At 40.3% G+C, this 17,157-nt stretch overlaps 1 protein-coding gene across 1 annotated transcript in view; it reads right to left on the reverse strand.

Annotated features, from left to right (window-relative positions):
• Positions 1–17,157, reverse strand: part of TMPRSS12 (transmembrane serine protease 12) — a 47,334-nt gene that overhangs the window by 16,026 nt on the left and 14,151 nt on the right. The window contains exon 3 of the mRNA XM_033222083.1: positions 15,125–15,393. Within this exon, the coding sequence (XP_033077974.1) occupies positions 15,125–15,393 (269 nt within the window). The remainder of the gene's footprint in view (positions 1–15,124; positions 15,394–17,157) is intronic.

The following is a 17,157-nucleotide window of genomic DNA, read 5'->3' on the forward strand; positions in this document are numbered from 1 at the left end:
TGTTGGATTTTATCAAATACATTTTCCGCATCATTTGCAGTGATCTTGTCATTTTTATCTTTTATTAATATAGGCTTTATTTTATTGATTTTCAGATGTAAAACCAACCTTGCATTTTTGGAAGAAATTCCACTAGGTAGTGTACATAATCCTTTTTTATATGTTGCTGTATTCAGTTTGCTAACATTTTGTTGATGATTTTTGAGTCTATATTCATGAAAGCTGTTTCTCTGTAGTTTTCTTGTAATGTCTTTGGTTTGGTGTCAGGATAATAATACTAGGCTTACATAACTATCTGGGAAATACTCCCTTCCTCTCTATTTTCTGAGTGTGTAATATTAGAACTATCTCTTCCTTAAATATTTTATATAATTCACCTGTGAAGTCAACTGGGCTTGGGTTTTTTTTAAATGGGAAGACTTTAAATTGCTAATTTTATTTATTTATTTATTTATTTATTTGAGACGGAGTCTTGCTGTGTTGCCCAGGCTGGAGTGCAGTGGCGCGATCTTGGCTCACTGCAAGCTCCGCCTTCCGGGTTTACACCATTCTTCTGCCTCAGCCCCCCAGTAGCTGGGACTACAGGCACCCACCACCTCGCCCGGCTAGTTTTTTGTATTTTTAGTAGAGACAGGGCTTCAGCATGTTAGCCAGGATGGTCTCGATCTCCTGCCCTCGTGATCCACCCACCTCGGTCTCCCAAAGTGCTGGGATTACAGGCTTGAGCCACCGCGCCTGGCTACTAATTATATTTATGTACTTGTTACAAGTCTATTCAGATATTCGTTTCTTCTTGAGCCAGTTATCGTAATTTTTTTCCTTTTAGGAATTTATTACTGTTACTAAAATTTGACCATTTATGTGTAACAAATATAATGTTAATCAGTATTTAAATACTTCTCCTGAATAATACAGGGAACTGAAACCACTTTGACTCTGATCACCCCTCCTGAAATACCTGCCTTTCCCTCACAAGTTAGACATTATTTTTAATAATTCCAAGGTTTCTGTCTTGCCACTACTGACATTTTGGGCCAAACAATTCTTTGTTTGGGAGATGGGAGAACTATACTGTGCATTGAAGGATGTTAGGCAGATACCAGTAGCAAACTTATCCCTTGCCTAGTTTTAACATCCAAAAATTTTCTCCAGATATGTTACCAAATGTTCCCTGGGGGCAAAATTATGCCCAAGTGAGAACAACTGTTGTGTACAGACACTGTTTATTTACATTTACCTATATATTATCCATGTCTTTTTCTGTTCCTTCTTACATCTTATACCTCCCTTTTAGCATCATTTACTTTCTTTCTGATATTTCTTTTACTTCGTTGGTGAAAGACTGTTTGGTAGTAAATTCACTTTTTGTTCACAGATATTCTTGAATGATACTTTTGCTGGATATACAATTGTAGGCTCATAGTTATTTTCTCTCAGCATTTTGAAGATATTTCATTGTCTTTTGACTTTCTTTTCTATTTTATTTATTTTTCCACAGCTTATTGGGGTACAGGTGGTGTTTGGTTACAAGAATAAATTCTTTAGTGGTGATTTGTGAGATTTTGGTGCAACCATCACCTGAGCAGTATACACTGCACCCTATTTGTAGACTTTTATCCCTCGCCTCCCTCCCACCCTTTCCCCTGAATCCCCAAAGTCCATTGTATCATTCATATGCCTTTGCGTCATCATAGCTTAGCTCCCACATATCAGTGAGAATATATGTTTGGTTTTCCATTCCTGAGTTACTTCACTTAGAATAATAGTCTCCAATCTCATCCAGGTCGCTGCGAATGCTGTTAATTCATTCCTTTTTATGGCTGAGTAGTATTCCCTCATATATATATATATATATATATATATCTGTGTGTGTGTATATATATATATATATACAGTTTCTTTATCCACTAGTTGATTGATGGGCATTTGGGTTGGTTCCACGATTCTGCAACTGCTAATTGTGCTGCTATAAATAAGTGCGTGCAAGTTTCTTTTTTGTATCATGACTTCTTTTCTTCTGGGTAGATACCTAGTAGTGGGATTGCTGGATCAAATGGCAGTTCTACTTTTAGTTCTTTAAGGAATCTCCACACTGTTTTCCATAGTGGCTGTACTAGTTTACATTCTCACCAGAAGTGTGGAAGCATTCCCTGATTACTGCATCCATGCCAACATCTACTGTTTTTTTTTTTTTTTTCTTTTAATTTTTTGACTATGACCATTCTTGAAGGAGTAAAGTGGTATCGCATTGTGGTTTTGATTTGCATTTCCCTGATCATTAGTGATGTTGAGCATTTTTACATGTTTGTTGGCCATTTATATATCTTCTTTTGAGAACTGCCTATTCATGTCCTTAACCCACTTTTTGATGGGATTTTTTTTTTCTTGCTAATTTGTCTGAGTTTGTGGCAGATTCTGGATATTAGTCCTTTGTCAGATGTATAGATTGTGAAGATTTTCTCCCACCCTGTGGGTTGTCTGTTTACTCTGCTGACTGTTCCTTCTGCCATGCAAACACTCTTTAATTAAGTCCCAGCTATTTATCTTTGTTTTTATTGCATTTGTTTTTGGGTTCTTGGTCATGAAATCCTTGCCTAAGCCAATGTCTAGAAGGGTTTTTCCAATGTTGTCTTCTAGAATTTTTATACTTTCAGGTCTTAGATTTAAGTCCTTAATTCATCTTGAGTTGATTTTTGTATAAAGGAGGCAACAAAAATCCAGTTTCATTCTCCTACATGTGGCTAGCCAATTATTCCAGCACCATTTGTTGAAAAGGGTGTCTTTTCCCTATTTTATGTTTTTTTTGTTTTGTTGAAGATCAGTTGGTTGTAAGTATTTGGGTTTATTTCTGGGTTCTCTATTCTGTTCCATTGGTCTGTGTGCCTATTTTTATACCAGTACCATGCTGTTTTGGTGACAATGGACTTATAGCATAGTTTGAAATCAGGTCATATGATGCCTCCAGATTTGTTCTTTTTGCTTAGTCTTGCTGTGGCTATGCGGACTCTTTTTTGGTTCCATATGAATTTTAGAATTGTTTTTTATAATTCTGTGAAGAATGATGGCGGTATTTTGATGGGGATTGCATTGAATTTGTAGATTGCTTTTGACTGTATGGTCATTTTCACAATATTGACTCTACACATCCATAAGCATGGGATGCGTTTCCATTTGTTTGTGTCATCTATGATTTCTTTGAGCAGTGTTTTGTAGTTTTCCCTGTAGAGGTCTTTTGCCTCCTTTGTTAGGTATATTCCTAAGTATTTCATTTTTTTGCAACTATCATAAAAAGGGTTGAGTTCTTGATTTGATTCTCTGCTGTTAGTACATAGGAGAGCTACTGATTTGTGTACATTAATCTTGCATCCGGAAACTTTGCTGAATTCTTTTTTTTTGGTTTGTTTTTTGAGAGGGAGTCTCATTCTGTCACCCAGGCTGGAGCTCAGTGACACAATCTCGGCTCACTGCAATCTCCGCCTCCTGGGTTCACACCATTCTCCTGCCTCAGCCTCCCGAGTAGCTGGGACTACAGGCACCTGCCGCCATGCCCGGCTAATTTTTTGTATTTTTTAGCAGAGACGGGGTTTCACCATGTTAGCCAGGATGGTCTCAATCTCCTGACCTCATGATCTGCCTGCCTCGGCCTCCTAAAGTGCTGGGATTACAGGCGTGAGCCACCACGCCCGGCCTTGCTGTATTCTTTTATCAGTTCTAGGAGCTTTCTGGAGGAGTCTTTAGGGTTTTCAAGGAAAATGATCATATTGTCAGCAAACAGTGACACTTTGACTTCCTCTGTACTGATTTGGAGGCTCTTTATTTTTTTCTCTTGTCTGATTGCTCTGGCTAGGACTTCCAGTACTATGTTGAAGAGGAGAGGTGAGAGTGGGCATCCTTGTCTTGTTCCAGTTCTCAGAGGGAATGCTTTCAACTTTTCCCCATTCAGTATTATGTTGGTTGTGGGTTTGTCATAGATGACTTTTATTACATTGAGATATATCCCTTGTATGCTGATTTTGCTGAGAGTTTTAATCATAAAGGGATGCTGGATTTTGCCAAATGCCTTTTCTGCATCTATTGAGAAGATCATGTGATTTTTGTTTTTAATTCTGTGCATGTAGTATATCACATTTATTGACTTGTGTATGTTAAACCATCCCTGCATCCCTGGTGTGAAACCCACTTGATCATGATGGATTATCTTTTTTTTTTTGAGATGGAATCTCCCTCTGTCGCCCAGGCTGCTGTGCAGTGGCACAATCTTGGCTCACTGCAACCTCCGCCTCCTGGGTTCAAGCGATTCTCCTGCCTTAGTGCCCTGAGTAGCTGGGAGTATCCCTCTGTCACCCAGGCTGGAGTGCAGTGGCACGATCTCAGCTCACTGCAACCTCTGCCTCCTGGGTTCAAGCAATTCTCCTGCCTCAGCCTCCTGAGTAGCTGGGATTACAGGTGCCTGCCACCATGCCCAGCTAAGTTTTCTAATTTTAGTAGAGACAGGGTTTCACCAAGTTACCCAGGCTGGTCTCAAACTCCTCACCTCAGGTGATCTGCCCACCTTGGCCTCCCAAAGTACTGCGATTACAGGTGTGAGCCACTGCGTCCAGCAGGTGGATTGTCTTTTGGATATGTTGTTGGATTTTGTTAGCTAGTATTTTGTTAAGGGTTTTAGCATCTATGTTCATCAGGAATAGTGGTCTGTAGTTTTCTTTTTTGGTTATGTCCCTTCCTGGTTTTGGTATTAGGGCGATGCTGGCTTCATAGAAAGAATTAGGTGGCCGGGCGCTGTGGCTCAAGCCTGTAATCCCAGCACTTTGGGAGGCCGAGACGGGCGGATCATGAGGTCAGGAGATCGAGACCATCCTGGCTAACACGGTGAAACCCCGTCTCTACTAAAAAAATACAAAAAACTAGCCGGGCATGGTGGCGGGCGCCTGTAGTCCCAGCTACTTGGGAGGCTGAGGCAGGAGAATGGCGTGAACCCGGGAGGTGGAGCTTGCAGTGAGCTGAGATCTGGCCACTGCACTCCAGGCTGGGTGACAGAGCGAGACTCCGCCTCAGGAAAAAAAAAAAAAAAAAAAAGAATTAGGGAGGGCTCTCTCTTTCTCTATCTTGTGGAATAGTGTCAAAAGGATTAGTAGCAATTTTTCTTTGAATGTCTGGTAGAATTCTGCCGTGAATCCATCTGATCTTGGATTTTTATGGTTGGTAATTTTAAAATTACCATTTTAATCTGGCTGCTTGTTATTGGTCTGTTCAGGGTATCTATTTCTTCTTGATTTAAGCTAGGAGGGTTGTATTTTTCCAGGAATTTATCCACCTCTTCTAGGTTTTCTAGCTTATGTGTGTAAAGGTGTTCATAGTAGCATTGAATGATCTTTTATATTTCTGTGGTGTCAGTTGTAATATCTCCTCTTACGTTTCTTATTGAGGTTATTTGGATTTTCTCTCTTCTTTTCTTGGTTAATCTTGCTAATGGCCTATCAATTTTATTTATGTTTTCAATGAACCAACTTTTTGTTTCATTTATCTTTTGTATTCTTTTTGTTTCAATTTCATTTAGTTCTGCTCTGACCTTGGTTATTTCCTTTCTTCTGCTGGATTTGGGTATTTTTTTTTCTTCTTGTTTCTCTAGTTCCTTGAGGTATGACCTTAGAATGTCGGTTTGTGTCCTTTCAGTCTTTTTGATGTAGGCATTTAGGGTTATGAACTTTCCTCTTAGCACCACCTTTGGTGTATTTCAGAGGTTTTGATAGGTTGCATCGTTATTGTCATTCAGTTTGAAGATTTTTAAAATTTCCATCTTGATTTTGTTTTTGACCCAGTGATTATTCAGGAGCAAGTTATTTAATTTCCATATATTTGCATGGTTTTGAAAGTTCCTTTTGGAGTTGATTTCCAGTTTTATTCCACTGTGGTCCAAGAGAGTTCTTGATATAATTTCAATTTTCTTAAATTTATTGAGGCTCATTATGTGGCCTATCAGATGGTCTATCTTGGAGAAAGGTCCATGCAGTGTTGAATATAATGTGTATTCTGCAGTTGTTGGATGCTATGTTCTGTATCTGTCTGTTAAGTCTATTTGTTCCAAGGTATAGTTTAAATCCATTGTTTCTTTGTTGACTTTCTGTCTTGATGACCTGTCTAGTGCTGTCAGTGGAATACTGAGGTCCACTGTTGCTATTTATCTCATTTCTTAGGTCTATTAGTAATTGTTTTATAAATGTGGGAGCTCCAGTGTTAGGTTCATATGTTTAAGATTGTAATATTTTCCTGTTGGACAAGGCCTTTTACCATTATAGAATGTCCCTCTTTGTCTTTTTTTTTTTTTTGACGGAGTCTTGCTCTGTTGCCCAGGCTGGAGTAAAAGAATTCAGGAAGTTAGTTATTAAGCTAATCTGGGAGGCATCAGAGAAAGGCGAAGCCCAATGCAAGGAAATCCAAGGTTCCTTCTTATTTGGGTAGGCTCTGTCAGAGGGAAAGTCTAGGGCTGAAGGCTGTTGTTTACATTCTTTTATCCCATTGAGTGTTCCTTTGATGTAGTACTCTCCCCCACCCTTTCCTATGGATGTGGCTTCCTGAGAACCGAGCTGCAGTGATTGTTATCTTTCTTCTGGGTCTAGCCACCTAGCCTAGTCTACCAGGCTCTGGGGTGGTACTGGGGGCTGTCTGCACAGAGTCCTGTGATGTGAACCATCTATGGGTCTCTCAGCCATGAATACCAGCACCTGTTCCAGTGGAGATGGCAGGGAGTTGAAATGGACTCTGTAAAGGTTCTTAGCTTTGGTGGTTTAATGTCCTATTTTTTTTGCTGGTTGACCTCCTGCTGGGAGGTGGTGCTTTCCAGAGAGCATCAGCTGTGGTATTATAGAGAGGAACAAGTGGTGGGCAGGGCCCTAGAACGCCCAAAAGTATATGCCCTTTGTCTTCAGCAACCAGGGTGGGTAGGGAAGGACCATCAGATGGGGCAGGGCTAGGCATATCTGAGCTCAGACTCTCCTTGGGTGGGTCTTCCTGAGGCCGCTGTGGGGGATGGGGATGAGATTCCCAGGTCAATGGAGTTGTATACTGAGAGTGATTATGGCTGCCTCTGCTGAGTCATGCAGGTTGTCTGGGAAGTAGGGGGAAGCCAGCAATCACAGGCCTCATCCAGCTCCCACACAGTCCGAAGGGCCAGTCTTACTCCCACCAGCACCAAGTCTGTTTCCAGACAGTGGGCAAGCAGGGCTGAGCACTTGCCCAGGCTACCCACCTCCCAGAGTATTTGAGGTGTCTCCCAGGTCCTGCAGGAGCAGTCTGCTTCCTTCAGAGGCATCTGTGGTTGTCTTGGGATTCTTGGTTTATTCCTGTAGTCATTCTGGAGCTAAAATTAATGATGCCAGCCTCCACATGCTGCTCTATCCATCCAAGTTAGAGCTGCAATCTAGTTCTGCCTCCCGTCTGCCATGATGATCTGAATAATCAGCTCTGCAGTCTGTACAGAAGCTTCACATTGGAGCTGCAATCTAGTTCTGCCTCCCATCCACCATGATAATCTGAATAATCAGTTCTGCAGTCTGTACTCAAGCCATGTTTCTTTAGAGTAGGCCTCAAGAAACCTACAATCATGGCAGAAGGCAAAGGGGAGACAAGCACATCTTCACATGGCAACAGGAGAGGGTGTCTTTTGGCTTTCATGATTGTTATTGAGAAGTTTTCTGAAAACTAATCTGTAATTCTTTTATAAGGATTTTGCTTTTATCTCTGGTTACATTTCAGATCTTTTTTTGTTGTTGTTGTTCAACTTCAGTATAATGTATGAAAGGGGATTGTGTTTTGTTTTGGCTAATATTGTGCTTATTAATATTTTATCTGGATTCATGTCTTTCATCAGTTTTTAAGAAATTTCAACCCAAATCCATTGAATATTGCCTCTCCTCTATCCCCTTTATTCCTTCCTCTCTGACACTCTCATTAGATGTCTATTAGATTTTCTCATTCTATCCTTCTTATACCTTATTTCATGATTTTCTCTTTTTTTTCCCTCTGTGCTACAGTCTAGGAAGTTCCTTCAGCTATATCTTCTGGGTCACAAATCCTCTCTTTCGCTGTGTCTAATATGATTTCTAGTTTATCCAGTGAGGTTTTTTTTTGTTTTTGAGACAGAGTCTTGCTCTTGTTACCCACGCTGGAGTGCAAAGGTGCGATCTTGGCTCACTACAACCTCTGCCTCCTGGGTTCAAGTGATTTTTCTGCCTCAGCCTCCCGAGTAGCTGGGATTACAGGCACCCACTACCACGCCTGGCTAATTTTTTGTATTTTTGGTAGAGATGGGGTTTCATCATGTTGGCCAGGCTGGTCTCAAACTCCTGATCTCAGGTGATCCACCTGCTTCAGCTTCCCAAAGTACTGGGATTACAGGTGTGAGCCATCGTGCCCTGCCTATCCAATGAATTTTAAATGTTAGCAATTACTTTTTTCATTTTTAAAGATTCTGATTCTCCTTTAAATGTACCTAGTCCCTCTAAATAGTCTATTGCTCATTTTTAATTCTACCTTTTACTTCTTTAAACAATTTACATACTTTTTTTATTCTATATCTAAAAATCTGAAGTCCTTGGGAGGCATAATATGTTTGTTGTTTCTGTTATCTTTCACTATTAATGGTTTGTTTCCTTATGTGTTTGGTGATCTTTGAATTGATATTTGGTTGATTTTAATCTGTGGGATCTTAAGTGCTTCTAAACTTTAGCACATTGAGTTAATTTCAGTTATTATATTTAATTATATTAGATATGTATGTTAAATGTATTAATGATTTGTGATCTTTTTATTGTAATCCATTCAATTTCATTGAAACTTTATCTGGTTATATTCTTTGAGGCCTTAGATGAAGTTGGGTTTCTATATAAATAATTTGCATTTGATTTTGTCAGGATCAAATCTTGGGATGTTACTAAGCTAGAATCTGTTTTAAACTACATTCTCAGCTTGAAATTTTGTAGTCTACTCAGTGTTACTCTGGATAGCAAATCCATGTGAGTGGTATTTATAGTTATACATTTGGGGGAGAGGAAATTTCTAGGTTTTCCCCCTTCCATTAGGCAGTTTTCCTAGTAAACATGGGGATGGCGATAGGAGGTGAGGATGTGTTGGTTACATGTGGTTCATTTAAAAAGCTTTTTATTTTAAAATAATTCTGGAGTTATTGGAAGTTGCAAAGATAGCACTGAGAAGTCAAGTGTACTTTTTATGAAATTTCCTACAACGGTTACATCTCTGTCACTGAAATACAATATCAAAATCTGGAGACTGATGGCCAGGCACCGTGGCTTATGCCTGTAATCCCAGCACTTTGGGAAGCTGAGGCGGGCAGATCATGAGGTCAGGAGGTCGAGACCATCCTGGCTAACAAGGTGAAACCCTGTCTGTACTAAAAATACAAAAAAAAAAAAAAAAAAAAAAATAGCCAGGTGTGGTGGCGGGCGCCTGTAGTCCCAGCAACTCCAGAGGCCAAGGCAGGAGAATGGCATGAACTCGGGAGGTGGAGCCTGCAGTGAGCCAAGATCGTCCCACTGCACTCCAGACTGGGCAACAGAACGAGACTCCGTCTCAAAAAAAAAGAAAAAAACTGGAGACTGACATTAATACAATGTGTGTGTAGATTCATGAAACCATCACAAAAAAACAGGGTATGGAGTTATTCCATCAGGACAAAAATCTCCTTCTTGCTACCTAAACTTCTTAACCCTAGCAACTATTAATCTATTCTCTGTCTGCGTAATTTTGTCATTTCATTGTTATATACTTGGAATCCTAGTATATGACATTTTAAAATTGGCTTCTTTTCACTCAACATAATGCCCTTGTCCATCTAACTTGTTGCATGTATCAATAGTTCATACCTTTTAACTGCTTAGTCGTATTCTATGGTAAGGCTATACTAGTTTATTTAAGCATTCTCCTATTGAAGGACATTTTGGTTGTTTTTAGTTTTTGGCTTTTACAAATAAAGCTTTCATGAACATCTGTAAATAGGTTTTTTGTGTGTACATTTGTGTTTCTCTGGGATAAATGTCTAGGGGTATAATTCTTGGCTCATGTGGTAAGTGTATGTTCACATGTATGTTTTTAAGAAACTGTATGTCTGTTTTTTGGTGTATACACGTTTAGCATTGCTATGTCTTCTTGGTGGACTGACCCTTTTATTATTACGTAATGTGTCTCACCATCTTGTAATCTTCTTTGCTCTAAAGTCTACTTTACCTGATATTTATATAGCCATTCCTACTTTCTCTTTTTTCCATTCCAGCTTCTTTTTTTGTCTGGATACAGGGTCTTACTCTGTTACCCAGGCTGGAGTACAGCGGTGCCATCATAGCTTACCATAACCTCAAACTCCTGGGCTCAAGTGATCCTCCCGCATAGCTGGGACTACAGACGTGCACTACCGTACCTGGCTAATTTTTTGTTTTTATTTTTGTAGAGATGAGTTCTCCCTATGTTGCTCAGGCTGGTCTTGAACTCCTGGCCTCAAGCAATCCTCCCACCTCAGGCCCTCAAAGTGCTAGGATTACAGGTGTAATCCAGCTTTCTTTTGATTAATGTAGCCATGTGTATTTTCCCCCTCCTTTTTTTTAACCTACGTAGATCACATTTGAAGTACACTATATATATAAGAACAAGGTGGGCGCAGTGGCTCACACCTGTAGTCCCAGCACTTTGGGAGGCCAAAGTGGGCAAATCACTTGAGGCCAGGAGTTTTGAGACCAGTCTGACCAACATGGCAAAATTCCATCTGTACTAAAAATACAAAAATTAACTGGGTGTGGTGGTGCACCCCTGTAATCCCAGCTACTCGAGAGGCTGAGGCACAAGAATTGTTTGAATCCAGGAGGCGGAGGATGCAGTGAGCTGAGATTGCGTCACCACCCTCCAGCCTGGGTGACAGAGCAAGACTCTGTCTAAAAAAAAAAAAAGAAGAAGAAGAAAAAGGAAAAAATTATATGCTGGGTCATGAGTGTGACTCATTTTTAAAATATAGCCATGGGACAGGCTGCAGCTTTATGGTGTCTTCCCTACTTCCCAACTTGGACAAGTTTTGTTCTTTTTTTTTTTTTTTTTTGAGACAGAGTCTCGCTCTGTCGCCCAGGCTGGAGTGCAGTGGCGCAATCTCGGCTCACTGCAAGCTCCGCCTCCCCGGTTCCCGCCATTCTCCAGCCTCAGCCTCCGAGTAGCTGGGACTACAGGCGCCCGCCACCTCGCCCGGCTAGTTTTTTTGTATTTTTAGTAGAGACGGGGTTTCACCGTGTTAGCCAGGAGGGTCTCGGTCTCCTGACCTCGTTATCCACCCGCCTCGGCCTCCCAAAGTGCTGGGATTACAGGCTTGAGCCACCGCGCCCGGCCAAGTTTTGTTCTTTAACCATCTCCTTCCAAGCCCCTTGAAACCACTGAAATCAATATTAAAAGTTAACATTTTGGCAAATACTCTCAAGATCAAAGTTAACTTCTGTGTTCCAGTTCCCTCTCTAAGCTTCTATTTCACACCGAGTCCTTAACCTATGTATTCTTCCTCTTTAATAGTTTTCAGTGGGGAACTTGGTATGTACCTGTAATCTACCATGTTCTGAGGAACTAATTTAATTCTCGAAACAACTCTGTGATGGGTATCATTGCTCTCACTTTAAAGATCATGGAACGGTATGACATTGTGAAAGATGATATATTAGGCCAGGCGCGCCTGGCTCATGCCTGTAATCCCAGCACTTTGGGAGGCTGAGGTGGGCAGATCACGAGGTCAGGAGATCAAGACCATCCTGGCCAACATGGTGAAACCCTGTCTCTACTAAAATACAAAAAATTAGCCAGGTGTGGTGGCACGTGACTGTAGTCCCAGCTACTCGGGAGGCTGAGGCAGGGCAATCGCTTGAACCCAGGAGGCGAAGGTTGCAGTGAGCTGAGACTGCGCCACTGTACTCCACCCTGGAGACAGAGCAAGACTCCCTCTCAAAGAAAAAAAAAAAAAAAGTATATATATATATATATATATATAATATTAATAATATAGTGGAAATACGTGAGATTTGCAACAGGCAGAAATGGGCTTGAATTCTGACTTTATCATTTAGTTATTTTATTAGTTCAAGCAACTTATTTAACCTCTTTAAGCTTTATTTTACTCATTTATTTTATAGTATTTTCTACAGTGTTGCTGGGGGTATTAAATGAGATAATGCATTGCAATGCTTAGCATTTTAGTAAGTACCTGGCCCTAAACAAATGGTAGTTGCTTCTATTATTGTTGTTGTAATTGTTATTAAAGAGTCAATAACATGCCCATGGTCATTCAGCTAGCACATGGTGGCAGGCTGGGACTCAGAATTAAGTCTGTGATTCTAAAGTCCGTGTTCCTTTCCCTACACCATGTTGCTTTCCTTACACCATGTTGCTTTCCTTATCTTCCTTAAAAAGTATTGACAGATGGAAAAAAGAAAAATAATAATTTGCAGGTCTTTCATACATTTATCTACTTCCTAGCTAAATAATCCACAATTATTTAAATGGCTAGGGCCTGTGGGGAATAGGAAGAAAACAGGAGTCTTAGTACTTAACCTCATATATTCCTAACTGGACTATGATTTCCTCAAGAGCAGTTTAATGTAGTTATCAAATATTCAGGCTTTACAATAAAAGAGACTTGGATTTGAGTCCCAGCTTCTTAACCTCTAAGATTCTCAATTACTGGTCTGTTAAATGGGGTAAAAAGAACATTAACTCCCTTTTAGGAATATTGGGGGCATAAGATAAAGTAGTATATTTAAAACAGGACCCAGGACAGGCATGGTGCTCATGCCTATAAACTCAGCTACTCAGGAGACTGAAGCAGCTGGATTGCTTGAGGCCAGGAGTTTGAGACCAGCCTGGGCAACACAGCAAGACCGTCTCTTAAAAACAAACAAACAAAAGCTGGGCACAATGGCTTATACCTGTAATCCCAGCACTTTAGGAGGCTGAGGCAGGAGGATTTCTTAAGGCCAGGAGTTCAAGACCAGTCTAGGAAACATGGCAAGACCCTGTCTCTACAAAAAAATGAAACAATTAGCTGGGCATGGTGGCACATGCCTGTAGTCCCAGCTACTTGGGAGGTTGAGGCAGGAGGATTACTTGAGACCAGGAGGTCAAGGTTACAGTGAGCCATGATCGTGCCACTGCACTCCAGCCTAGGTGACAGAGCAAGACCCTGTCTCTTAAAAAAAAAATAAACATACATATATATACATACATAATACATTTGAAAAAGCTGGGTGTGCTGGCACGTGCCTGGAGTCCCAGCTATGGAGAGGCTGAAGCAGGAGAATTGCTTGAGCCCAGGAGCTTGAGGCTGTAGTGAGCTATAATTACACCATTGCACTCCAGCCTGATTGACAGAGTGAGACCACCATCTCTAAAAAAAAAAAGTGTTTTAAATAACAACAAGAACAAAAATAAGACCTGAAACTTGGTAAATGCTCCCAAATGGTAGCTCTTATTACCAAAGACAAAGAGACTATGTCGTCTATGTTTTTATTCCTCCCATTAGTTCAGTCAGTTAACATTTAGTGCCCCTATGTACACCAAAAAAATATATTGCAATCAGCTTGCCTGATACCAAACAAGTCATTAAATTAAAAGGAAACTAAATATGATTCCTCATAGCCTGAAGCGTATTACTTAAGATAGAGAATCCTGCTGCAGAGCTGGCTTCATAATCTGTGAGTTCAAACTATAGAAACACTTGGAACTATCATTCTATCTTTTTTTTTTTTTTTTTTTTTTGAGGCGGAGTCTCGCTCTGTCGCCCGGACTGGAGTGCAGTGGCCGGATCTCAGCTCACTGCAGGCTCCGCCTCCTGGGTTCACGCCATTCTCCTGCCTCAGCCTCCCGAGTAGCTGGGACTACAGGCGCCGGCCACCTCGCCCGGCTAGTTTTTGTATTTTTAGTAGAGACGGGGTGTCACCGTGTTAGCCAGGATGGTCTCGATCTCCTGCCCTCATGATCCGCCCGTCTCGGCCTCCCTAAGTGCTGGGATTACAGGCTTGAGCCACCGCGGCCGGCCGAACTATCGTTCTATCTTAACGTTCAAGTATCTTGGCATGTACAGCCAGAGAAAGTCTCTATTTCTGCTTTGGAAGAGAATTTTCTCTCCCCTCTCACAAGGAAAAACAGATCCCTCAAAAAGTTGTTTTCAGTGTTTTATAAGAACCGATAATACTTTTCAATCTCATGGCATAAAGTGATAAAAAGATAATACACAGAAACACAGTCAGGCATCACTTAATGATGGAGAACATTCTGAGAAATACATCGTTAGGCAATTTTGTTGTTGTGCAACCATGATAGAGTGCACTTACATAAACCTAGATGGTATAGTCTGCTGCACACCTAGGGTATGTGGCATAGTCTTTTACTCCTAGGCTACACGCCTGTTCAGCTGTACTCAATATTGTAGACAGCTGTGATACAGGAGTAAGCATTTGTATATCTAAACACAGAAAAGGTACAGTAGGCCGGGCTTGGTGGCTCATGCCTGTAATCCCAACACTTTGGGAGGCTGAGATGGGTGGATCACAGGAGGCCAGGAGTTCGAGACCAGCCTGGTCAATATGGTGAAATGCTGTCTTTACTAAAAATACAAAAATTAGCTGAATGCTGGGCGTGGTGGCTCACACCTGTAATCCCAGCACTTTGGGAGGCTGAGGTAGGCAGATCACCTGAGGTTGGGAGTTCAAGACCAGCCTGACCAACATGGAGAAACCCTGTCTCTACTAAAAATACAAAAATTAGCAGGGCATGGTGGCACATGACTGTAATCCCAGCTACTTGGGAGGGAGGTGAACCTGGGAGGTGGAGGCTTGAACCTGGGAGGTGGAGGCTGCAGTGAGCCGAGATCGTGCCACTGCACTCCATCCTGGGCAACAGAACGAGACTCTGTCTGGAAAAAAAAAAGGTACAGTAAAACTATGGAAAAATAATCTTATAGACCACCATCGTGTGTGTGGTCTGTCATTAACCTAAATGTCACTATGTGGCACATGACTGTATATAAAAGATTTGACCTTCCTCTGCACATCATCAGGAAAATGTGTATCCGTAAAATTCAGACCATAATTACCTTCTTCTTTTGTTCTTCCCCAGCCACTTATAAAACACTTTGTGTTTCCGTCCAGGATTTGGAAAACATCAAAAGGTAGGCAAATAGGCTGAATATAGTCATTATACTTCACTGCTTTTTTTAAGTGAAAAAGTGCAATATCATTTACATAAGATTCCAAAATGAAGTCTGGATGAATAATGATTGCTTTAATTTTTATCTTCTTGGTATAAGGATGGTGCCCATGTATATTATTAGTTCCAATCACAGCTCTCCACATTAAAGGATCGCTGAAAGAAAGTAAACATTCTTATTATAAATATCTTTATTTAACTAAGTACATATTCTTAACATCCCACTAGTTTTTTTTATGTTAGATTAATAATAAAAAACTTTAATTCCAGTTTCATGTGACATGAAATATTAAATAACACAAATATCATGATCTAGGGAAGGAGAAAAAGACCAATGGGACAGAAAATTCAGAAACAGATTCAAGTACATGAGAATTTAATATGTTATTAAGGCAGCATTTTTTACCAATGGACAAAATAATGAATTATTCAGTATGTGGTATTGGGGCAACTAGCTGTTTGAAAAGAGAAATAAAATTAGATCCCTGAAATAACACTAAACACCAAAATAAACTCCAAATGGATTAAATATTTAAATGTACAAATCTTTTTAATAAAGAGTTCCCATCTTTCAGAGATACCCAAAGTGGTATGTCTGAGTTTTGCTTCAAAATAATTGGAGGGAGAATGGTGAGGGTATAGATGAAACAAGATCAGGTATCAGCTGATAACGGGAAGCTGGGTGATGGGTACCTGGCTAAAGTATTTCCTCTAGTTTTATAATTTTTTTGAAACTTACTGGAATGAAACATTTGGGTATTAACTTATTATGCGAATGAAAAAACTAAAACCAGGGCCGGGCGCAGTGACTCACACCTGTAATCCCAGCACTTTGGGAAGCCGAGGTGAGTGGATCACGAGGTCAGGAGATTGAGATCATCCTGGCTAACATGGTGAAACCCCATCTCTACTAAAAATACAAAAAATAAATAAATAAATAAAAATTAGCCGGGCGTGGTGGCAGGCACCTGTAGTCCCAGCTGTTTGGGAGGCTGAGGCAGGAGAATGGTGTGAACCCGGGAGGTGGAGCTTGCAGTGAGCCAAGATCATGCCACTGCACTCTAGCCTGGGCGACAGAGTGATAATCTGTCTCAAAAACAAACAAACAAACAAAAAAACAGAAAAAAAAATATAGATGAATATGTAACATTGACACAAGAAAGGATTTGATAAAGCATGATATTAAAGGTAAAAACAAGAAGCAACTAATGGATCTTGGCCATCTTAAAAAAGCAAGCAAACAAGCAAGCAAAAAACCAAACCCAAAACAAGTGAAACAATTAAAACCACAAGAGGTTAACAGTAGTTAACATCTGGAATCGAATTTGGAAGGAGGAACTTTCACTTTATACACTGTTGCTTACAGATAACTTTTCATCCTTCAAATTGGCAATGTTTATGTGAGTGCGCACGTGTGTGTGTGTGTGTGTGTTCGATGATAACACTCAGTGCAGACCAGTTAGAGGAACAAGGGTACTCTTACTCATGGCAGAAAGTGTAAATAGATGGGCAATTTGGCAACATGTATCAATAGCCTAAAAAAGCTGCATTACATTTGACTCTGCAATTCTACTTCCTAGAATTTATCCCAAAGAAATAAAAGATGAACACAAAAATTTAGCTATAAAAATATTTACCACAGAAATTTTGGCACATCTACAAAGTGGAATACAGGAGCAAAATAGATATGTTGACACGGAAAAATGCTTATGTTATGTAATTTAATGAAAAAGGCTATTTCACAGTTTAGCTATATAAGCCTGTTATATAAAATAATTTGCATATATGGCTAGAAAAATCTAGAAGACTATGTAATAAAAAACAGCTATTATTTCTAGGAAATGCAATAAATGATTCTTATTTTTTCTCATTTCTATTTTCTCATTTTCTTACATTAAATATGTTCTAGGCCGGGCATGG

Source organism: Trachypithecus francoisi, unplaced genomic scaffold, assembly GCF_009764315.1.
Source record: "Trachypithecus francoisi isolate TF-2019V2 unplaced genomic scaffold, Tfra_2.0 Lachesis_group11, whole genome shotgun sequence".
Lineage (NCBI taxonomy): Eukaryota > Metazoa > Chordata > Mammalia > Primates > Cercopithecidae > Trachypithecus > Trachypithecus francoisi.